General features: G+C 52.3%; 1 protein-coding gene across 1 annotated transcript in view; it reads right to left on the reverse strand.

The window, feature by feature from the left end:
* Positions 1-268: 268 nt before the first annotated feature.
* CCDC63 (coiled-coil domain containing 63) overlaps positions 269-24,764 on the reverse strand; it is a 36,135-nt gene continuing 11,639 nt past the window's right edge. Inside the window, exons 5-12 of the mRNA XM_070628960.1 lie at positions 19,762-19,881; positions 15,783-15,964; positions 13,749-13,930; positions 12,795-13,015; positions 7,289-7,363; positions 3,633-3,825; positions 2,010-2,213; positions 269-491 (exon numbers count right to left, since the gene is read on the reverse strand). Of these exons, the coding sequence (XP_070485061.1) occupies positions 340-491; positions 2,010-2,213; positions 3,633-3,825; positions 7,289-7,363; positions 12,795-13,015; positions 13,749-13,930; positions 15,783-15,964; positions 19,762-19,881 (1,329 nt within the window). The 3' untranslated portion in view covers positions 269-339. The remainder of the gene's footprint in view (positions 492-2,009; positions 2,214-3,632; positions 3,826-7,288; positions 7,364-12,794; positions 13,016-13,748; positions 13,931-15,782; positions 15,965-19,761; positions 19,882-24,764) is intronic.

Here is a 24,764-nt window from a genome sequence, read left to right on the forward strand (position 1 = left end):
CACAGATACAGAGACGCACACAGACACAGAGACACAGATACAGAGACACACACAGATACAGAGACACACGCAGAGACACAGACACAGAGATACAGAGACACACAGAGATACAGAGACACACGCAGAGACACACACAGAGATACACACAGATACAGAGACACACAGAGACAGAGACACACACACAGGTACAGAGCGGCACAGGCACCCCGGCGGCCACGGCGAGGGTGGCCCGGTGGTCCCTGTCGGGCTCGAGCCCGCCGGCTGCCCCCCGCCCGGGCTGTCCGTGAGCAGGAGCGCGGGACGCGGGGTCAGGAACAAAGCGTTTATTTGCGCCCGGGCTCAGGCGGCGGCCTTCCTCCGCGGCCGCAGCTCGTCGGCCCGCTCGGGCACGCTCTCCAGGCGCGCCTCCCGCTCGCGGTTCCGGGACTCGCGCGCCGTGTAGCTGCTCAGCACCATCTGCCGCAGGCTGCCGTGGTCCAGGGGCTGCTCCACTGCGCGGGAGACAGAGACGGCGCGTGAGGAGGCGGGAGACCACGCCAGCGCCGCTGCCCCGCCCCGGGACGCCAGCAAGGGGGCCCAGCCTGGGGTGGGTCCCTCCGCAGTGCCCGAGGGTGGGCTGTGAGCAGCTCGAGGTCAGGGACCGGGAGGACACGCAGAGAGGCACCGCTCCGGGATGCCCATGATAACGGTTTCCCTCCCAGATGAGGATGTAAAGGGGAGTTTGGGTTAATCTCAAGGCGACAGGGCCACCATGTGCAGTTGTTCAGGACGTAGACTGCACAAAGACACCTGGTGGAGACGGGTGAATGGATGGGCTGAAATCCAGCCCCGGGTGATTGCCAAGCCATGTCTACACAGAGGGGCACTTCTCCGAATTAATCAGCCCAGAGAGGGTGCCTGTTCTAATTCACACATGCGAGCCAGAGGAGCTAGTGGACTGAGAGAACCACACCGCCTTGAACAGAAGTGAAGACACCGTCTGGAGGTCCTGTCCCTGTGAGGACAGCATTCCCGGCAGCTGTGCCGGCCACCTCCTCTTTCCGGGGCCCAAAGGGAAGCTGAGCTGCGGGGGCTGAAACCAGACCCCGCCCGCAGCCCTGCCAAGTTTCAGTCGCCAACTCAAACAGGGGGTGTGCGTGTGTGCATGTGGGTGCACGTGTGTGTGCGCACGCGTAACAGCCCTCTCCCTTCATCCGTGGCACACCTGCACCCTTGAAATGCTGCTCAGAGAAGCGGGGCAACTATTAAAAAGTCTACTTTTTCCTCTGATTGCTCGTCACGCAAGGTCATTGTCAACGGTACAGAATTGTTTAACTTAGAAATGCGAAGCTCTCTGCAGACCGGCACCCGGAACTACGGGCTGGGAGCCAGCCTCCACCCTGTTTCCACGCGGAATCAGGATACCCCTCCCTCCCCACGCCCCTCCCCGTCCTGTGTGTCCATATGGGTCGGTCCCGTCTGTGACCCTGGAGAAGCGGTTCCTGAGGGATCCGTTCCGTCAGGTGAGGCGACGCGCTGAGCTGGGGTGCCATTCCTCAGCGTCCCCCGTGCGCTGCCAAAGCGCCCTCCAAAGCCAGGGGCCGACGGTGCCCCCGTCCCCTGAGAGCAGGGCCGCCCCTCCCGCCCCGTGACCCGCGCTTCTCGAGCTTCTGCCTCAGGAGGAAGGAGGACCACTGGCCGGCCGGCAGTGCCCCCCGGAACTGACCGCGCCCCGGAACTGACCGCCCCCCGGAACTGACCGCGCCCGGAACTGACCGCGTCCCCGGGAACTGACCGCCCCCGGAACTGACCGCCCCCGGAACTGACCGCCCCCGGAACTGACCGCCCCCCGGAACTGACCGCGCCCCTGGAGCTGATGGTCCCCCGGGAACTGACGCCCCACGAGACTCACAGGGACAGAGCAGCCCTGCCGACGCCCCTGCACAGGCTCCCCGGGACCCCACCCAGTGACCCGCACAGACCCGCATAGACCCACACAGACCCGCGCAGACCCGGCAAGGAGAGCTCACCGTCATCCAACCTGTCGCCGAAGGGGTCGGACCCGAGCATGGGGGGCACGACCTTGATGGGCTCCGCGGGCTTGAGGAGGGCGGAGCCGCCCCAGAAGGGGTTGACGAAGGCGGGCGGGACCTCGCTCTCGGCGCCCTCCACCTCCAGCAGCCGCCGGTAGGACTCCAGCAGCAGCAGGTCGTTGGTCTTCTTCTCGATGATGGCTGGAAAGAAGCGAGCAGGGCCACGCTGGCTGCTGGGCCCGGGCCCCGGGGCGCCCTGCTGGAGGGGTCTCCAGACCCTGGGAGGACGGGGTTCTCTCGGGGTACACCACGCCGCCTCATGTCCCCCTAGGGGCCAAGCCTGGTTCTTGAGAAGCAAAAATGCCTGACTCTTTCCGGTCTGAAGCACAGAGGTCCACGCAGTGTAGACAGCTATACGGTTTAGGACAGCGGTAAAACTTCATGGGGAAAGAATGTCAAAAAGGCTCCTCAGGAGGCGATAACGGAAAGAAGGTGGAGAAACAGCGGTTACACTAAGGCTTGGGAGCCACTGGCAGCCACGCCTGAAACTACCGACTTGGCCCAGCGCCCTTTCTGCCTCAGGCCTCCAGGCCTTCTCTCATGCTGCTCCTTCCACCCAAAATGCCTTTCCTCCACCCTTCGCCAAGTGGCCCCTACTGGTGTTTGGAGACTCGGGTCAGGTCGCCCCACCTGCAGGAGTGTCTCCTGGACCTGCCTCACGTCGGGGAGCTGCCCTTCCCGTTGTGTCTCAGAGCCCCAGGCAGTCACCAGAGTCAGTCAGTCATTCATTCAGTCACTGATTCATCCACCGATGATGGCAGGACGCCCACCCTGCCCGGCACTGTGCCGGGGCCACCGATGCAGAGAGGAAAAGCCACACACAACGGGGCGGCCCTGCCCTGGGGGAGCTGGCAAGCTGTGGGGCCGGGGGGCGTGGAGAGAAGGACCAGCTCAGCGAATCCGGCCGTGCCTCCGCGCCGTCTGGATGCTCAGGAGGTGCGTTCAGGGACCACGGGAGTCGGATGATTTTTTTAATAAACGTCCCAGTGCCTGTACCGTTGCTCATCTGTCTGAAAGTCAGGGCCAAACGCATTTGCATCTGGAACTTGCTATGGGATCTCGAGAGCCTCCTGGATTCAGAGTGAGAACTTCGTGGGGGGATGTTAGTAGGACAATAGCTGGGGGGGGGGAGGGTCAGTGTTTTTGTGGACACCCTTTATCAGTTAAGAACTTCCCTTCCAGTTCTCGTTTGTCCAGTTTTTATCATGAATGGATGCTGCTCTCAAACACCTCTTCTGCGCCTCTTTAGATGATCATATAGTTTTTCTCTAAGAACTATGGATTGATTTAATCCTCCCAACAAATTTACGAGGTAAATACTGGGTTTACCCCCCCCATTTTTTGTTTTTAGATGAAAAAATTGAAGCACAGAGAGGTTCAGAAAGTTGCCCAGAGTCACACAGCTAGTGAGAGTAGAGGCGGGATTTGCACCCCGCAGGCTGGCCTTCGTGCCCAGGTGCTTCACCGCCAGGCTCACTGCCTCCAAAGGAACAAGTCCCCGTGCCTGGTCACAGAAAACTCTGGAAACGGCTCCTAAGAGCCCGCGGCCCCACGACTCACCGAAGTACTGTGGAAGGTTGGTGTCGGTGACCGCCCCCGTCTCCCCCAGATGCACCAGGATCTCGGTGGCATCGCACTTGATCTTCTTGAACAGATTCTCCACCGAGCTCCTGAGCTGCTCCAGGGTCTTGCTGATCTCCCGGTAGCTGCTCTCGTACGCGTCCGCCTCCTCCGTGGTCCTCTTCAGTTTCTCCTGGGGGCAGAGCCCGAGGCCCACCCCAGGTCAGCCAGGCCGCCCCCGGGGGGCCCTCCCCGCCCCGAGGACTCTCAGCCGGAATGAGGGTTCGGGGCCCTCTGGAGCCAGACTCTCCAATTTCTGCAAGTTTTCTAACCTCTACGGGGGCGAAGATCAGTTTAATGGGCCTCACTCGGTACTTTTGAAAAATGAAACAGAACAGAACAGAAAAGAAAGGAAGAGAAAATACTAGTATGCATTGCAAGCAGTGAGGGTAAATATTGTTCAATGTACGTTTCGTTTCACTTACATCTATATGTAGGTGTGTCTACATATGTACCAGATTATGGTTGTGTGTGTGGGTTTTTTTTTTTTTTTTTTTTTTTGCTGAGGAAGATTAGCGCTGAGCTGACTTTAGTGCATATCTCCCTCTATTTTGTATGTGAGTGACGAGTGGTGTAGGTCCACCCGTGGGATCCAAACCTGCGAACCCAGGGCACCCAAGCAGAGTGCTCTGAACTTAACCTCTACCCTACTGGGCTGGTCCCCGGATTGCAATATTTTTTAAAATACTGGTGTCTCATTTTTTGAAAAACTGTGACCCACAGAAAGAAATATAATTTACATTGTAGTCCAATAATACACACATACCTACATAAGTGGGTGCGTGTGTGTGTGTTTATATATATTATCTAATCAAATGAAAGTTTCACAAATCAGTATTCTTACTGTGTGTTCCAGTGTTTTCTATTCTGTTCTGTTCTGTCTTGTTATCTTTAAATGCTGGTTGCAATCCGACAAACCGACTTCACCCGCAATTTAAAGGTCTTGCTCCAGCCTGGGGGCTCTGGGCGTGGGGTCCCAGCACGGCGGCGCCGGCCTCCTGGGGACTGTGGGAGCCGTGCTCTCGGCTCTCGAGGGGGCGGGGGCCGAGTCCTAATGAGCCCGCGGTGACCCCGACCCCGTGGAGTCTGAGAGCCCCTCTGAGACCATCTCGGCTCCACGGTGGCGTCGCCGGGAGCCTTGATCACGTGTGCCCAGCCAGCCTCCAAGATGGAGACGCAGTGGCCCCAGGACCCTGAGTCCCCTCCGGGGTGGGGCCCCGACCCCCAGGCCTCGGCTGGGCCGTGAGGACCACGCCCGTCCCCGGGGCTCTGCACGCAGCGTCCCAAATAAGGACACAGAGGGGCAGCCCTGTGCACTGCCCTGCTTTCCAGGTGAGGAAACTGAGGCTCCCAGGCCCGGATTGGCACCGTCTCCAGCCACCACACCAGGCGGCTGCCTCGGTCCAACTGCTGGAATGTTCCGTCCCCGCGGCATCACCCGCCCTCTCCTGACACCGCGTTAGATGCGCAGGCTTAGAGGAAAGAACCGGGTGCACCGGCCACACCAGCGGCTGCGCCCCACCGTCCTGGGTGCTTTACCCACATTATCCTCGCGCCCCACCCCGCCCGGGCTCCCACGTCTTGAGAGGTCTGAGCCCCAACGTCGGGGTCAGCTCTGTCCTCGGGCGGCTATTCCGTAACCAGGTGGCGGTGGCCTGAGGTTTTAGCGGCTTGGGATCCACAAGAGAAACGGTGGCCACACATACAGCTCCCAGCCCGGTGGCGCCCCGAGTGTGCGCTGCGTGAGTGTACTCAACCTTCACAGCCCTAACTGAGAATTATGAGCTCCTTTTACAGGTGAGAAAACAGAGGCTCAGAGAGGTTAAGTCACTGCCTCAAAGTCACACAGCTTGAAGTAGCTTTCCTGAGAGTCACACCCAAGCGTTTGTTCCCAGGGCCTCCTAACTCCTATGCTGCACCCCTCCTGTGAAGGGCCTGGGCTCCCGCTTCTCCCAGAGGGGCAGGAGATGATGAGACGGAAGGCGTGGGGAAAGGTCCCAGAACAGAGCTGACGGAAGTGAGCAAGTGAGCTTCGACAGAGGGCGAGAAAACGGGCTCTGTGAGCCGGGCTGTGAAGGCAGGTTCTCCGCTTAGAGGATCTGAGTCTGAAAAGAGGGAAGCCGTGCTGAAGCCAGGGGAACAGGGAGCTGCTGGAGGCCTTCAGGCCGAGGTGCAGAGCAGCCCCCGTCCCACCCCAAGGGGGCACCTGGGTGCTGGGCGGCCCGGAGAACAGAAATAAGGCTCGGGGAAGGGAAACGAGCCGGAGCAGGTCCCGAGCTGCGAACTGTCTGATCAGAACGGGCTTTGCAGTCCGACCCTCTGCTTTCCTCGCTCTGTCAGACGTTTGCTATCCACGCTCCCCTTATACCTTACTGACGAAACCCTGACTGCATTCGGGGTGGCGTGCACCCGGCTCACAGTTCTGTTTCCAGCCCTCCTTTGCAATAGGGGTGGCCAGTGAGATGCAAACACAGAAGCCACTGGCTGCGAGTTCAGAGAAAGAGCTTTCATGCTGCTAACTCAGTTAGCAAGGCCTTCCTGCCTCCCTCACTTCCTGCCTGGAATGTATATGTGGTTGGACCATTGGCAGCTGTAATACAACCATGAGGCATCCTTGGGAATGTAAGCCACACACTAAAGATGGCAAAACAGAAAGGAGAAGCCAGGGTCACCTATGACATCATGACCAGCCCTGAAGTGCCTGTCTCCAGACTTCTTTCTTTTTTTCTTTCTTTCTTTTTTTGCTGAGGAAGATTAGCCCTGAGCTAACACCTGTTGCCAGTCTTCCTTTTTTTTTTTTTGCTGAGGAAGATTAGCCCTGAGCTAACATCTGTGCCAGTCTTCCCCTACTCCATATGTGGGACGCTGCCAGAGTATGGCTGATGGGTCATGTAGGTCCACGCCTGAGATCAAACCCACAAACCCAGGCTGCCAAAGCAGACTGTGCCGAACCCAACCACGGGGCCGGCCCCCCGACTCATTTCTTGACAAAGTGCATAAACGTCTATCTTGCTCAGGCCACTGTCACGTTGGGCCCCTGCTGTCAGCGGCTGAATACAGTGCCGAGCTCATCCTGCACCCCAGCTCCACGATGCTGCTCAGGGGGCCTTCCTCTGAACCTGTTTCCTCATCTGTAAAACGGAGAGATCAGCGCAGCTCCCTCACAGGGCTGCCGTGAGCAGGAAATGAGATCGTGTGGGCAGAGCGCATGGCCCCGTGCCTGGGACACAGTAACTGCTCGCAATGACCATCATTGATGGAGGACAGGCCGAGCCAGGACGAGGGAGAGAACAGGCTGAGGCAGGGATGGGTCTGGAATGTGCCTCGGGGACGACACACCAGGCGCGAGGGCCCGGGCCGGCTCCCTGAAGGGGGGAGGCCTTGGAACGGACAACGGGGCGCCGGGGGCAAGACCCTGCAGCAGTGTCTGTGACAGAGGCACCTGTGACAAAGCGTCGGGACACGTCCAGACATGACCCAGGCCAGTAGACTCGTAGGGCAGAGGCCTTACTCCTTCTGGGAACCGACCGACAGGCCGCCTGACAGACGGACAGACAGCCGTCGGAGCCCCCGAGCCCCGCCCACCCTGGTCTTACCTCCAGCTGCCTCAGGACAGAGCGGCTGTTGTCATGGGAGGACTTCTGCTGGGATCGCAGGCGGATGATCTCGTTCTGCTCGGGAGAGGACGGCACCATGAGGAAAGTGGGTGCCCAAGCCCCCCCATTACCCCCCTAAAACTAAGCCCAGGCCCAGGGAGCTGAGGACAGTTTGAGGTCTCTGTTTCCAGGAGCCCAGGACCCCGGGGCCCTCTTACGCCCATGGAGGTCCTTTCTGATGTTTCTTAATTAAAAGGAGGATAAGGGCATGGCGCGTGGCGGTCATCCTGTCTGGAGAAGTGTCTAAAACAGCGCGGCCAAGAGAACTTTCTGCAATGGTGGCAATGTCCTACACGCACCATCCTGCACGGCCGCCACCAGCCACACGTGGGCCCTGAGCACTCGAAATGTGGCTAGTGCCACAGAGGAACGAACTTTTCCATTTTATTTAATTTCAGTTAGCTGAAACCTGAAGGGTTGCGTGTGGCTGGAGGCTCCTGTGAGGGACGGGCAGCTCCAGAGCCGGGCTCCCGAGGTCGGACTCACCCGGAGCTTCGGGAAAACACCCACTGCGGGGCCGCTCCCAGCTTCCCAGGAGCTCGGGGGCCCGAGCATGTGTGTTTCTCACAAGCCCCCCGGAGATGCCGCCACTGCTGCAGGTCCAGGGACCGGACCCGAGGACCCCTGGGCGAAAGCAGGGCGTCCGGACACAAGGCAGGCGCCTCGGACGAGCACCCCACCCCCAGGCACCGGCGCCCTGCAGACAGCAGGACACAGGGCACCGGCCGCCGCTCGCAGCTGGCCCTTTTGTCGTTGTTTGTAACGTCCCCCAGTTAGGGACATCCTAAATGTCCACGGACGGGGGATCAGTTCAACCAGCCATGGTACCTTCACCTCATGGGGGAAAAACGGCTCAAATAAAAAGACGGGAACATGCCGATTCCCGGCCCATTCTCAGGGAATCCGGGTTTGCGGGGATGGGATGGGGCCTGGGGAACCTGCGTCTTAAAGAAGCATCTTGTGATTCTACCGCGGAGCCTGCAGGGTCCCCAGGAGCCGTGAAGAAGCACAAAGAAGATGTGGGGAGGCATCGAGCAGGCGTGGTCGGGGAAAAAAAAGTTTACAAAACGGCATGAACTCTCGTATGATCCTGGTATTAGAAACGGGCATCTCGGTGTGTGTGTGAATGTGTGTCTGTGTGTGTGTGTGTGCGTGTGTGCACATGTGCATGTGCGTGTGCGCCAGAGCAAGCACACACTGTCTTTATAAAACAATGTCACCAAAATCTGAATGGGCATTTTGTCCAAGTGGTGATATTGGTGACCGGTACTTTTTCTTTAGGTTTCTCTGAATTACATTTTCCCACAGGCATAGACATTATCTCTGCAATCAGAACCATAATTATTTTATTTTGGAAAAAGACTTAAAAGAAGTGAGCCTTCCGATCTTTAAAGGAAGAAGAAAATGCCCAGAAGGAACTCTGCCCAAAAGATCAACCAGCGCTACGCCCAGGGGAGGGGATCTGATTGATTCCAGGTTTACATTCACACTTAGTATTCGCCAAGTTGCGTGGAGAACCTGGGTCCGATTTGCTCCTCCTCTCCTCTGAACTCTCCCACAGACTCTGTTTCTCAGAATAACCTCCAAGAACTCTTCCAGAAACGTGCTCCCAACTCCCACGACACCCCTGCCTCCCAGACGCCATCTCCTCCCCTTGCCGTCTCTCTCTCTCTCCACTCCTGGCCCCTCGCCTGCTGACACTTCCCTGCCTCAGGACCTTTGCACTAGCTGTTCCCCCTGCCTGGAACATTCACACACACACCCCCCCCCCCCAGAGATCTGCACAGATTATTCCCTCACCTGCAAGTCTGCTCAGATCTCAACTTCTCAACTGCCCGGGCCGTCACTTGGTTCCAGAACCCTCTTAACCTGCTCCACTCATCTCTTATCCATAGCACTTCTCACTTTCTAATATACACTATAACTCCCGTATTTACTAGGCTGCTGTTTACTGTCCGTTTCTCTCTGTCAGAGCAGAAGCCCCACAAGAGCGGGTCTTTGGGCCCATTTGTTCACCCCCACGTCACTAGTGTCCAGAACAGTGCCTGCCACATCCTAGGGCTCCGTCTATACTGGCAGGATGAACAAGCAACTAAAGGAGCTTTTTTCTAATCAGAATATATGACTTTATAGACTATATGATAATCACTGTGTTAAGTTTTAAAAGCATCACCAAAAAAACCCCACAGAATTCGGAGGGAAATATATCAGAATATCAACAATGATTGTCTCTAGGCAACAAATTCTATCCTTAGGTAGTTCCCAAATTTTCTACAACGAGCACATCTTTCTCTTATAAGATTTTTAAAACGTTCAGCCTTCCCACTGGAAACGAGTGTTTTCAGGACTTATTCAATAGGTGTTTGCAGCTCTATTTAAGCCCCAAAAGGCGCAGATCTGAAACTTAACAACAGACCTCAGAAGCTACTGTTCTGGTCCAAATATGGTCCTACAGATGGCGAAGCTGCGAGGGGAAACCCGGAGAGGGCAGGGGCTCGCCCTCCCTTCCCGCCCTAACGCCAGAGACGGGCTGTGGAGCCACGGGAGCAGCGGGGACCGTCGCGCAAATGGGACCATCGAGGCCACTTCTGCTCAGGAATCAGTTCTCGGTCGGGTCAGTTTCCGACCGGCGTCCTCACATCCTTCAGCGATGGCTTGTCGCCGTCACCCCGCTCCTGGGACATAAGGTGCCCCCCCCCCCCCCCCCCCGAGAATGAGAGTTCGGAGTCCGGCGCCCCGGGCCGCCTGGACCGTCCCGCCCATCCCCGCCTCCGAGGCCGTCCCTGCAGTGCCGCCGGTGGCCGCCAGAGGGCGGGGGCGGGGCGCCGGGACCCGGCCGCACCCTCGGGCCGCGGGGGACCTCGGGGGGCCGGGGACGCGCGAGCCAATCAGAACCGCCGGTCTCGGGGAGCGCGGCCGAGCGAGGCCCGGCCCGTTTCGGGGGGCAGCGCCCTCGGCTTCCCGCGGGCCGCGGGCCGGAGCTGTCAGATCTCACTTTCCAAGAGAAACCAGAAATGCAGATTTTCACGTGGAATATCCTGAGTGTTTAAACGTTGTCAGCTAATCGATTGAAACACGCAGGGGTGGAGGAGGCCGGGCAAGAGAAGAACGAAGGCTGGATTCAAGCAGTTTGCCTTGGGCCCCAGCTTCCAGCAAGGGGGGAAGTCAGATGTTAGAATCCTAACTGTTTTTAACTTTTTTTTTAAACCTGAACCCCATTGTGAGCAGAGATGCCACAAGAAGCAAAAAGGTGAGGTCCTGGGCACCCCTGCAAACACCCCCCCTCCCGCCCCCTTCATCTGGGCCGGCTCCCTGTTCTCTGCCTTATAGACCAGCGTTTCCTCCTAACTGGTTTCAGCAAAAATGTTCCACGGCTTTTTTATAAAAGTTTGGAAACTACGGCCCTCGTCCAAATGTGTCATTCTACAGATGGGGAGACTGAGGCCAGAAAGGGCAGGATGAGGCCATCTTTCAACCGACGCTTGTCTTAATGCCAGAGACAGGCGGTGTGGCCAAAGGAGGAGGGGAGAGCGCCCTCGAGAGAGGAACGGCAAGGTCAGGGTCAGTCCTCGCCCGGGGCGGCTTCCTGGTGCCTCGCATGGTGCAGGGCCGGCCTGGGCGCTGGGATGCAGAGGGAGCAGGCTCGTGGGCCCGCCCTCGGGAAGAGCACCTTCCAGAAAGGACACAGAGGGCGTCTCAAGCTTCTCCTCCACCCCACCCCACCGAGCTGGACATCCTCTGCCTGCCCCACTGCCCCAATCCTCCCACCTCCCATCCCACCTGCCCTGCCCCAGGCTGCAGGGGCCGGCCCCTGGGCTCCCTTGCCCTCGGGCTCTGCTTGGGCCCAGCCAATGGGAGACGCCGGGTGGGGATTAGAGGGTCGGGGGAGTGAGGCTGGGGCTGGAGCCCACCCCACTGGCAGGTCACTGGCCCGGCCACACCCCTCCAGGAAGGATGCAGAGACAGCCTTCTCCACGCACCTCCGCCCCCTCGCCCCGGCCCCCCCCTCCAGGAACCTCTCCCACCTCCCACCCCGCACCCCCTTCTGGAGCCCACTCTTGCTGGTCCTGTACTCTCCCTTCTTAATTTTCTTAGAGCTTTGCAAATAGTCCCTTTTTAAAAACTGTCCTCAGTTTACCCATTTTGGGGGGAGCCGTCTGTCTCCTCTTGCAAACACCTCCATTTCTGCCATTTTCATGTGCCGCCAGTCCTGTTACCTATCACTCTCTATTGTTACCTAATAAATCGATTTCTTTCAATTGATCAATGTTATTATGTTTATCATTGTTTGTTTACTGTTATTATTATCACCCTAAGTCATCATATCCACAAAATCACAAGTTTGCTCGGGAAGCTATATTTTTCCTAATCCTCATTAAAATTAATTCATCACTAAGAAATTAAAATGTTTCACTTATGTTTTAGCTACTATCTGCTTACATGTGGCCAGCATCCACAAACCTGCACCCAGGAAAGAGTGACACTGCACAAGGAAGGGGTCCAGGGACCTCGGGGGAGCGATGAACTCCCAGAGAGGGGACATTTCTGCAGGTATTGATTGCATCAGAAGAAAAGCAGGGGGCAGGTGTGTGTGTGTGTGCATGTGTGTGTGTGTGTCGAACAGCCCAAGGAAAGCCTTGGAGGAGGGAGATGCATGTGGCACCGGGCCTGGCAGCTGCAGAGGGTGCACTGGGGGTCATGATGGGAGCTGAGCCTGCAAGAGCAGGTTGAGGTCAGATCTTGAAGAGGCTGCAGTGTCACACTAAGGAGTTTGGCCTCTGTCCTGTGCAGATGGTTCCAAAGGCAGTTTGTGTGTGTTCTGGGGAGTCAGTAGCACAGGGAGCTGATTAAGTTTGGGAAATTATGAGTTCAACAAAGGTAAACAGGTTGCTTTGCTGCAGGACTTGTCAGAGCCTTGATTCTGCTCATGGACATCAAGTCTCTCCAAGATAAATGGACCCTCTCTCCTCCGTTCTATGAAACTGGTGATTAACAGGGGTCGGCAAGCTCTAAAGGCAAAGGGCCAGATATTTTAAGCTTTGCAGGCCACAGATGGCCTGTCTGGCATATTCCTCTTTTATTTTTTTTCTTACAACCCTTTAAACATGGAAAAACCATTCTTAGCTTATGGGCTGTACAAAAACAGGCCATGGGTCATATCCGGCTGTCGCTGTAGCTCACTGAAGCCCAGACTGTAAAACATGCCGTGGATTATAAACGTGACTTCTTAGGGGTCGGGGGGGGGTGACCACATTAAGTGTATACATAATCGAGAGACAAACACCAATTTCAGAAAGGGTGAAATGTAGAGGGGAACCGTGGGGGAATATAGTGCTTCCCAAAGTGATTTGGCCTTGAGGCCCTTTTTTCCGCAGAGCATCTCAAGGGAAAGGCTGCTGGGGGAGCGGGTGGGTCCCAGGCCTGGGGAGGGAAGGGCTGCCCCAACCTGGATTCTCTCGGTCTTCTTGTGCATCGTCTCCATGTCGTTGTTGAGCTCCGTGACGTACGTGAACCGAGCAAAGTTCTTTTCCTCCTTGGCCAGAAACTCCTCAATGAGCTTGTTCAGGTTCCCGTTCTCGGTCAGCTTCAGCAGCCGGAGGTGGGCCACCTCATAGCTCTCGAAACTCTCACCCTTGTTCTTCTTCCCATGCTTCTTTGCCTTGAGAGCTGGAAAAGGAAGCAGCATCAACAGTGAGTCTGAAAAGGAGCCACTGAGAGCAGCGCCAGCAGAGAGAGTGGCTCCATGTTGCTATTATCGTGCCCTGGGGAGGAGAAGACCTTCCCAGGAGATGGGGCAGGAGCTGCACTCCTCAGTTGCTTTGCAAATACCTAATTGAGCATCTGCTATGTGCCAGACACCATGCTGGGCTCTGCGGACAGAAAATCCCTGCCCCATGGAGCTTTTAGCGGTGGAATCAGACAAAAAGAGAAAAGAAAAAGAAATATCCTAGTAAACAGAAAAAGAAATCCAACAATTACCACTGTGGCCCGGGCAATGGAGGAGATGCTTCATGTGCTGTGACGGGGGAGCTGGTAGCCGGGGAAGGCCTCTCTAAGGAGGTGACACTTGAGCAGGGTGAAGGTCAGGGAAGCCCTGTTGGCAGAGGGCCTTAGGCAGACTCAGAGCTTGGCAAATGCAAGGAATTAGATGCAAGAAAGTTCTCCAAGCCTTGTTGTCTCTAGCCTGATACGTGCAATGGCCCCAACTCTCCTGAGCTCAGTTGTCTTTCTCTGATTGGGCCTCCACATGGCAATCATAGGGATCTTTCTAGACCTTTCCAGGCACAATCTGGCTACATGACCCCTTTACATGTTGTGGCTCCCCGCTGTCCTTGGGATGAAACTAAAGCTTCTCGGCGTGGTTTAAGGTCTGGTCCCCTCTGCCTTCAGGAGAGTGTACCTTCCTCCTTTTTGGCCTGCTCCTCGAACTCGATGCGGTCATTCAGCTTGGTGAGCAGGAAGGATTTGAGCTTGGTCTCATGGGCATAGAGACGCTCCAGTTCTCGGATCTCCAGGTTGTACTGCGAGATGTCCTTCTGCTGGCGGTCCTTCATGGCAGCCATTCGAGCCATGGCTTCCAGCCTGGGTGAGGGGACGCAGAGCCTGAGTGTCCACATGCTCCTCCCTCTCCTCCCCTCCCCCTGCCAGTCCAGAGGGACTTACTGCCAATGGCCATCTCTTCTTTTAATCATGGAGGTTTCTGGGGGTGGAGGAACAACCCTCCTTACCTTAATGACAGCAGCTACTGGCTTTAGACACTCCCAGGAAATGATTTTTCTGTCATCATCATCATCACCATCAACATCATCACCATCATCATCATTACTACCATCACTACCACCACCATCATCATCATTACTACCATCATCATCACTGTCACACATCATCACCATCATCACCACCACCACCATCATCACCTACAGCTTCATCACCACCACCATCATCATCACCTACAGCTTCATCACCACCACCACCATCATCACCTACAGCTTCATCACCACCACCATCATCATCACTATCAGACATCATCATCACCATCATCACCATCACCATCATCATCACCTACAGCTTCATCACCACCACCATCATCATCACTATCACACATCATCATCACCATCATCATCTCACCATCACCATCATCATCACCTACAGCTTCATCACCACCACCATCATCATCACCATCATCACATTACTACCATCATCATCACTGTCACACATCACCATCATCATCACCATCATCATCACCAACAGCATCACCATCATCACCACCACCATCATCATCACCATCATCACTTACTACCATCATCATCACTGTCACACATCACCATCATCATCACCATCATCATCACCACCCAACATCATCACCATCATCACCACCACCATCACTCATCACCATCATCATCATTACTACCATCACCACCACCATCATCATCATCATTACTACCATCATCATCACTGTCACACATCATCATCATCATCACCACCATCATCATCATCACCATCATCATCACCATCATCAGTATCATCACCATCAGCTTCATCACCACCACCATGATCACTATCACACATCACCATTATACATCATGACCATCATCGTCATCACTACCATCACCACCACCACCATCATCATCACTATCACACATCATCACCATTATACATCATGGCCATCATCGTCATCACTACCATCACCACCACCATCATCACCACCACCATCATCATCATCACTACCATCATCATCATCACCTCACCATCACCACCATCTCACCATCACCACCACCATCATCATCATTACTACCATCATCATCACTGTCACACATCATCATCACCATCACCCTCACCACCATCACCATCACCATCACCATCACCATCATCATCAAAACTTGCCAATTACTATGTTCCAGTCACTCCTTTATATACATTTATTATTTAATTTTCACTACCACCCAAAGAGGTCCAACAACAGTGTAGTAGAGATGGAGCCAGGATTCAAACCCAGATCTTTCTGACTCCAAAACCTGTGCTCTTCACAGCCCAACTATATGCCTTTTGCCCCTGTGAGTGTGAAGGCAGGAGATAATCCAGACTGAGAGAGCCCTGCGGCTAGAGGCAGGGGACCTGGAGGAGACGGTACTCCAGAGAGGCTGGACTCTCAGCTCCACCACATCCGCTGGATCTCAGCTGGGCATTCTGGCATCTCTAAGCACCCATATCCTGGCCTGTAAAATGGGCATGACGACTCCTAGGGCAGTTGTAAGGGTTGGAATAGCACCCAGAGCCCCAGTATCACCCCGGCACACGGTCAGTGCTCAGTCATCATGATGATGCCTTAAGGTTCCTCAACAAGCAGCAGGCACAGAGGTGGCCCAGAGTATGACCCCAGATGCTTAGCGGGGGGCTGAGAGACATCTCTACCCAGGATCCGCCCCCCACACACCTCTGCTCGTAGGCCTGAGCAGACTGCTCAATGGCCACATTCATGGTTTTCTTCTGCATCAACAGGCGCCGATGGAGCTGCTGGTACACGTGGTCGTAAGCAGCCTTCTCGAACCGCAGGTCCTCGATCTCCTTCCGGAGGTGAGCGTTGGTGGTCAGCATCTTGTCAAAGTGAACGGTGATCTGTGGGGAGGGCTGTGCTTCAGTACAGGGCTCGCTCCTGGGGCATGAGAGAAGCTCCGGAAGGCAGCCAGAGGGTTGGAAGGTCTTCCCCCTACCTCCCATCCCAGGCCCACAGACAGAACAGCAGCTGGAGCACTGGGTGAGAGGCTCGAGTTGGCCACTAACTAGCTAAGTAGTCTGTGGCAAGTTCTATTTTCCTGGATTTCAGATTTCTCAACTACTCTTATACCTAATTTCCAGTTTTTAGCAATTACAGGGGAAAGAGGAACAAGGTAAATGGCACCACAAAGAAACAATCAGCCAAAGGCAGAGGGTAGGACTTTCTACAGGACAACTGACTTGGAGTCCTCGGCAAGTTGGTGGCATGAAAAAAGTTTGGACAGGGGTATTTTAGAGCAGGACTTCTCAAGCTCAGCACTACTGGCATTTCAGGCTGGGTGATTCTGTGTCTCTTTTTTTTTTTTGGTGAGGAAGATTGTTGCTGAGCTAACATCTGTGCCCATCTTCCTCTATTTTGTGTGTGGTACACTGCCACAGCGTGGCTTGATGAGTGGTGTGCAGGTCCGTGCCTGGGATCTGAACCTGCAAACCCCGGGCCTCCAAAGTGGAGCACGCAAACTTAACTGCAACACCACGAGGCCAGCCCCTGGGCTGGGTGATTCTTTGTGGTGGGGGCTGTCCGGTTCTTTGTAGCGTGTTAAAGAACCATCTTTGGTCTCTACTCTCTAGACGCCAGAAGCACACTCCCCAACCCAGTTGTGACCACCAAAGTCATCTCCTTTTGGAGACAATGTCCCTTTGGGAGCAAAATAGCCCCTGACTGAGAACCACTGTTGTCATTAAAGAAACTTAGGAGAGCTGACAATGACGTGAACCTTGACTGGCTCCAACTTTAAAAGACACTTGGGCGCCAGCTAGAGAAATATGAATCCGGGCAATGTTAAGGAAATAGGATTAATTTTGTAAGGCATGATGATGGTCTCGTGGAAAACGTTTGCTTTTTAGAGATGCAGACTGAAGTATTTAGGGGTGAAATGTTACAATGTCTGTAGCTTACCTTAAAATATTTCAGGGGAAAAAAAGGTGAAACAAATACAGCAAAATGTTAATAATTATTAAATCTAAGTGATAGGTATGTGGGTTTTATTTTTTATTCAGTCAACTTTTCTGTCTTAATAAAAAACCTTTTTTTAAAAAAGGTAAAGTGCTGGGGCTGGCCCCGTGGCCGAGTGGTTAAGTTCGCGTGCTCCGCTGCAGGCGGCCCGGTGTTTCGTTAGTTCGAATCCTGGGTGCGGACATGGCACTGCTCATCAGACCACGCTGAGGCAGCGTCCCACATGCCACAACTAGAAGAACCCACAACGAAGAATATACAACTATGTACTGGAGGGGCTTTGGGGAGAAAAAGGAAAAAAAATAAAATCTTTAAAAAAAAAAAAAGGTAAAGTGCTCCCGTAGACACGGAAAAGAAATAACTACAAAAAAATATTCCTAAGAGTAAGGGAGTGGATGTGATCAGGGGTTTTCAAAGCATGTTCTAGAAACCATAGGCTTCTGCAGGGCCAAGATCGGGGTAAGGCAAGTGAGGCAGCTAGGGCACAAAATTTAAGGAGGCGCTCACTGCATCAGGCCGACGCTGCATTTCCACAGCCTGGAGTGAGCGTCTCTTTAAATCTTGTGCCTCTGGCTCTTTGCTTGCCACCCCGGCCCTGGGTTCCCCTGTGGACTGCGTCAGGAGCCCCCACACAAGGGAGGGGAGCCCAGGAGCACAGCATTCTTATTCTACTTCTATGTCCTCCACTCACTCTTAGGAAGATATTAGTTATCAGCCATTTGCACTTTAGTGTGAATTTTACTCCAGGACTGTTGGCATGCGACCCATCCTCTGATTGTGGGATAAAGGTCTGACCCACGGGGAGGACTGTCAGGCCTCACTGTGTGGGTGGAGGAGTCTTTAGGGTCATGGGGTATTCTGAGACCCCGAAATAACCTTTAGAGATGGCTACCTAATCTACTAAAAGACACAGCCAGACCTGGTCAGGGAGGGAGGGAAGAGGGGACCAGTTTGCAATGCAAAAAGGGACATTTCTCAGACATGAAAGAGGAGACATTACTCTAGACCTTACAGAAATAAAAAAAATTGTAAGGAAACTGTACAACAACAAATTAGGATAACTTAGATGAAAGGGAAGAACTCCTAGAAAGAAACAAACCACTGAAATGACTCAAGAAGAAATGGAAAATCTGAACAGAGCAGAAACGCGAACCTCTACAGATAAGCCATCCTTGAATTGTGCATTTATGCATTCAGTCCGTCCGTCAGCAGATGTTTGCTCAGTACCTGCTCTGAGCCTCGCACTGTGCCAGGCATTAGTGACTCTTAACCAAGGGGACCTCCAGGGTTGTTGACATAGTGCCGGTGCCACTCTAAGCCCGGGGGTTAGGATGCAGTGAATCTGCAGGCAGCCCAGGAATCTGCATCCTAACACACATCCTAGGCATTCTGAGGTGTGGCTGCAAGTCACTGCGCGTGGCTGTTAAAAAGATAGCGCCCTGCCCTCGGGCCACTCCCAGGCTACCAGGGGAGGCAGACAGAGATCAGGACCGACCAGCTTCGACCGCACCTGGTGGTGGGAGTTTTGGGGCTGCTAAGAGCTTTGTGCAGTGAGGCAGTGACAGGCTTCCCTCCACATCCATTTACTCGCCCCCTCTCGGCTCGTGTGGTGGGGGCTGCAGTTTCACACCCAGACTGGGATGTGTTTGCACCTGCCCAGCGTTTCTTCTCCCCTTCTCTTTGCTTTTCCAGGGGAACCACTTCTCCCCGACAGTCAGCCCACACAGTGTATAGCGCTGCCCTCCCCTGACATGTGGAGGGGGGCGGTCCAAGGGTAGTCACGTGACTCAAGGCCATGTATTCCATTCTTCTGACCACAGTGATTGGTTTGGGGATGGGCACATGACCCAAGCTGGCCCAGTGGGAACCCTCCCTGGGACTGCGATTAAACAATTAGGAAAGAGATGCTCCTTTTCCGCTGGCCTTTGTTGACACTGGGGTCTACCCAAGAATGAAGTCATCTCTACCCAGAGGAGAGATAGATAGAGAAAGCGTCCTAAAGACATGTTTGGAGCACCTGGATTCAGCTATGCCTGAAGGCCCTACTTTTCCTGAATTTTTCAATTCTATAACTAATACATTCCCTTTTTTCGCTTAAGCCAGTTTGCAATTTAGAGGATCCTGCCTAACGCCAAAGTCACTGTAAATTTAAGGTGATCAGGACACACGACTTTTCTCTCTATCAAGTTACACGTGTCTATGCCTAGTATTTCTTAGAGAGAACATCAACAGTAACCCAAAGGCGTTAGCTCCAACAGAGGCGTGAGTAGACTGCCGTGGGGGAGGGAGTCCTCACTACCTCTGCCTGTGAAGGGTAACCTTTGAGCCGCTTCTTGAAAATAAGCAGAAGTTTTTGAGGCAAGGAACTAAGAATAGGCATCCCCGGAGGGTGGGGGGTTGGGGTGGAAGGTGGGGGGACAACAGCCTGTGCTAAGGTGCAGGGAGCAGGACGGAGAAAGGCACCGTGGGCAAAAACAGGCCAACAAGCGGGTGAACAGAGTGGGTGGAGCAGGGTGGTTGGTGTGTCTAAAGGGCTGCCTGGCCCGGCTGTGCACCCTGACTTCACCTTCTCCCAAGTCAACCAGCGGAACGGGGTGAACGCCGCCAACAGCTCCGCAGACAGCTCCTCGCTGAGCAAAGCGGGCAGAGCCGTGAGCAAAGCTGCAGAGAACACCTTACATACGAGATTCAAACGGGTTTCCAAAATGTGGATCTGTTTTTGCAGTTTCCGAGGGTTATTGGCCTCCTGCACTTTTGTGAAGATCTGTTTTTGGTTTATAATTTTCTTTTCCATCTGAACAATCTGAAAAAAAAGAGAGAGAGAGGAAAAAAAACCCCAGCTGTGTTAATATCTGTATAGGTGCAAATTTACAGTTCAGTAACTCAGATGTGCTGAAACAAACACTGGAGTGTTCTTTCTTTTTCTAATAATGGAATTTTAATTTCTTTCTTGGATGCACATTCAATTCAACTTAATCTTAGGTGGTTTGGGGTAAAATGAGGCAATTTAGAGTTTTTGCTTTCACTTGTGCCTGTAAATTTCATTCACCTGGGAGCATAAATTCGACCTTACTCTAAAGCCTTGGCTTCCAACAGAAATAGCATTGTCCCCCCGGGTGCCCCCTGTGGTCACGTGGAGTATTTTTGGGGTCTGGCAACGATAGGGGCACTTAATGGTTGGGTCACAAGATGCCAGGCTGGGTTTGGATAGGCCAAGGTCGTTGCTGACCCTGGAGAGGGCAGTTCCAGTGGAGGAGACATTGCTTCCATCGCTGGGAGCGGTAGTGCAGACAGTGCCCACCCTGGAAAGGGAGACAGGGAATTCAGACAACTCCTTCTAGACACTTCCAGAAGGGGGAGGAGCTGGCAGTAACTCAGAACCACAGGAGTGTTTGTTCTGTTTATGTTCGGTTTTCAGATTTTTTTTTTTTTTTTGAGATAAAAGAGACAAGAGAAGGACATCTTGTAGCAAGAGGGTGTGACGACGAGAGCAGTAAGGATGGCCACTGACGGAGCCAGGTCTTCACGGAGGGAGGGGCCAAGGGTGGCCTTGCAGAGGAAGCACCGCGGGCACCTCTTCCCGCGAGGCCTGCAGACCGGGCGGAGATGGAAGGACGCAGGGCTGAGGCGCAGGAGTACACATGGCTGCCACGATCTCCTAAGGCAGGTGGAACAACGCTGAGGACACCTACGTCCAGAGGCCTTCTTGCTAAGTCAGAGCTAAACATCCTAAATGCCATGTGCCTCCCCGGACCGCACCCTGGAACAGTTAATGGGAAAACCGCTTAAATCTGGGAAAAGTCCATTAAATGAACTACTTAAGGGTATTGTATCAATGTTAATGTCTTAGTTTTGACAAACGTCCCACAGTAAAGTAAGATGTTCACGGGGGGAAACCGGGTGGAAGATATATGGGAACACTCTACATTATCTTCGTAACATTTTTGTACATTTAAAGTGATTCTAACCTCAAAAGATTGTTAAAAGTAATTGAAGCATCATGGCGGGGTGAGCTGTTGCCTTGGTCTCTCTCCCCTAAGATACAATGAAAAGGACATCAATTGACCAACAGAGGAGATCCACACAACGCAACAGACAGAGAGATCCACTCAGCCATCCATCTGAAGCGGGGGGTGCTGGACCCCTGGGTGGCAGTGGAAGGAGGTGAGCTGATCACCTCTCCCTCCCCAGCGGCAGGGATCTAGGGCACAGGGCCTCACACAGCAGCCTGCGCACGACTCTGAGAGGAGACGGGGGAAAGGTGGCCCTCCACGGGAATGCTTTCACTCTCAAAGCTGCTCCTCAGCCCACAGGAACGCTCCACACTGGTGGCTCAGTCTCCACGCAGGTGCCCCCACCAAGCTGAGCAGCCCGGGCGGCCTGCCAGTGAGTGCAGAGCAGGAGCGCGGGCAGGAAAGGAGGCAGCCCCTGCCCCCATCCTGCCTGGTGCAGCAGCTCCGCCGGTCGGCCAGGGCAGGGGGCCCTGAACCTGCGTGTGTGAGTCAGCGGCAGCCAGACGCAGACAGCCCTATGGTCACAGCTTCCAACAGATGGGCACAGCTGCCAGGGGAGGCAGTGGGCTCAGAAAACACAGCTCCCGCCCCCACAGCAGTAGCAGGTGGAATCTGCAACAAGATACTACCACTATGAAACAGCAAAAGTCCACCCCATCAAATATCAAGAAGAAGTGTGTTAACACTCCAGATCAGAAGGAAAATGACAAGCATCCAGAAACAAATCCTGAAGTCACAGAAATGTACAGGCTAAATAACAGAAAATTCAAAATAGCCATCATATATAAACTCAACAGGTCACGAGAAAACTCAGAAAGACAATTCAGTGAACTCAGGAATAAAATTAATGAGCAGAGGGAATTCTTCACCAAAGAAACTTAAAAAATCACAAACAAACATAAATGCTGGAGATGAAGAACATAATGAATGAGAAAAGAACAATCTAGAATCCTTAAAAAAACAGAGGTGACATCATGGAGGACAGAATAAGTAATTTAGAGGAGAGAAAAACAGAAATGCTTCAGCAATATAGAAATAGGAGAAGAGAGAACTAAGACTAAAAAGAAATGAAAAAATCCTCCAAGAAATATCCAACTCAATTAGGAAGAGCAACATAAGGATTATAGGTATTTCAGGGGAAGAAGAGAGGGAGAAAGGAGCAGAGAGCTTGGTCACAGAAACAGCTGAGAACTTCCCAAACCTGGGGAGAGAACTGCACTTACAAGCACATGAAGACAACAGAACTCCTAACTGCATCAACGCAAAAAGACCTTCTCCAAGGCATATATCAGTAAAACTGGCAAAAGTCAATGACAAAGAAAAAACACTAAGGGCAGCAAGGCAGAAGAAAATAACCTACAAAGGAACCCCCATCAGGCTTTCAGTGGATTTCTCAGCAGAAACCTTACAGGCTAGGAGAGAGTGGAAGGATATATTCAAAATACTGAAAGACAAAAGCCTTCAGCCAAGAATATTCTATCCAGTGAAACTATCCTCCAGATACAATGGAGAAATAAAAGCTTTCCCAGATAAACAAAAGCTGAGGGAGTTCATCACCACAAGACCACCCCCCGCCCCCGACCAAGAAATGCTCAAGAAGGCCCTCACACCTGAAACAAAAAAGAGAAAATGTTTACAAAGGTGTAAGGAGATAAATAGACACATTATAACATTAAAGATAAAGGGAAGGAAAGCATAAAAAATAACGATAATCACTTCATTTTAATCACAACGTCACAACACAAAACTGGAATAAGTTGTGACAATGATAACTTAGACGGGGAAGAGGAAAGGGATGGAAGCTGCTTAGGCCAGGAAGATAAGAGGCTATCAGAAAAGGGACTATCTCATCTATGAGATCTTCTATTCAAAGTTCACAGTAACCCCTGAACAAAAATCAGACCAGAGAAACAAATGACAAATAAAGAGAAAACTGAGAAAACTGTCATAGAGAGCCACCAAACTGAACTGGCAGTGAGAAATACATAACATGAGAAACAAGGGAAACATAGAATAAACAGAAAATCAGTGATAAAACGGCAGCATTAGGCCCCCATATATCAATAATCACTCTAAATGTAAATGGATTGAATTCCCCAATCAAAAGACACAGAGCAGCTGGTTGGATTAAAAAACAAGACCCAACAATATGCTGCTTCCAGGAAACACATCTCAGCTCTAAAGACAAACACAGGCTCAGAGTGAAGGGATGGAAGACGATACTCCAAGCTAATGGCAACAAAATAAAGCAGGTGTTGCCATAATTCTATCAGACAAAGTAGAGTTCAAGATAAAAAAGGCAGTGAGAGACAAAGAGGGGCAGTATATAATCATAAAAGGGACATTCCATCAAGAGGACGTAACACACAAATATCTATGCATCCAGCACAGGAGCACCAAAGCACACAAAGCAACTATTAACAAACCTAAAGGAGACATTAACAGCAACACAGCAATAGTAGGGAACCTCAACCCTCCACTTCCATCAATGGATAGGTCATCCAGACAGAAAGTCAACAAGGAAACAGCAGAATTAAATAAAAAAATAGACCAGATGGACTTAATGGACATATATAGAACACTGCATCCAAAAACAGCAGAACACACATTCTTCTCAAGTGCACAGGGAACATTCTCAGGGATAGACCACATGTTGGGAAACAAGGCAAGCCTCAATAAATGCAAGAAGATTGAAATCATATCAAGCATCTTTTCTGACTAGAATACTATGAAACTAGAAATCAACTACAAGAAAGACGCTGGTAAAGTGACAAATATGTGGAGACTAAACAACATGCTACTGAACAACCACTGGATCAATGACAAAATTAAAGGAGAAATCGAAAAATATCTGGAGACAAATGAAAATGAAAATACACCACACCAACTCATACGGGATGCAGCAAAAGTGGTCCTAAGAGGGAAATTCATAGCAATACAGGCCCACCTCAACAAACAAGAAAAATCTCAGATAAGCAATCTTAAACTACACCTAACAGAATTAGAAAAAGAAGAACAAAGCCCAAAGTCAGCAGAAGGAGGGAAATAATAACAATTAAAGCAGAAATAAGTGAAATAGAAACTAAAAAAAAAAAAAAAACAGTAGAAAGGATCAATGAAACTAAGGACTGGTTCTTTGAGAAGATAAACAAAATTGACAAATCCTTAGCCAGAGTCTCTAAGAAAAAGAGAAGGAAGCCTCAAATAAATAAAATTAGAAATGTAAGAGGAGAAATCACCACAGATACCACAGAAATACAAAAGATTATAGAGAATATTATGAAAATAGATGCCAACAAACTGGACAACCTAGGAGAAATGGATAAATTCTTAGACTCATAGAACCTCTCAAAACTGAAACAAGAAGAAATAAAGAATCTGAATAGACCAATCACAAGTAAAAAGATTGAAACAGTAATCAAAAACCTCCCAAAAAATAAAAGTCCAGGACCAGACAGCTTCTCTGGAGAATTCTACCAAACATTCAAGGAAGATTTAATACCTATCTTCCTCAAACTCTTCCAAGAAATTAAAGAAGACGGAACACTTCCTGACTTATTCTATGAGGCCAACATCACCCTGATCCCAAAGCCAGACAAGGACAACACAAGCAAAATTAAATCCCAGTATTAATGATGATCATAGATGCAAAAATCCTCAACAAAATACTAGC

Source organism: Equus przewalskii, chromosome 7, assembly GCF_037783145.1.
Source record: "Equus przewalskii isolate Varuska chromosome 7, EquPr2, whole genome shotgun sequence".
NCBI lineage: Eukaryota > Metazoa > Chordata > Mammalia > Perissodactyla > Equidae > Equus > Equus przewalskii.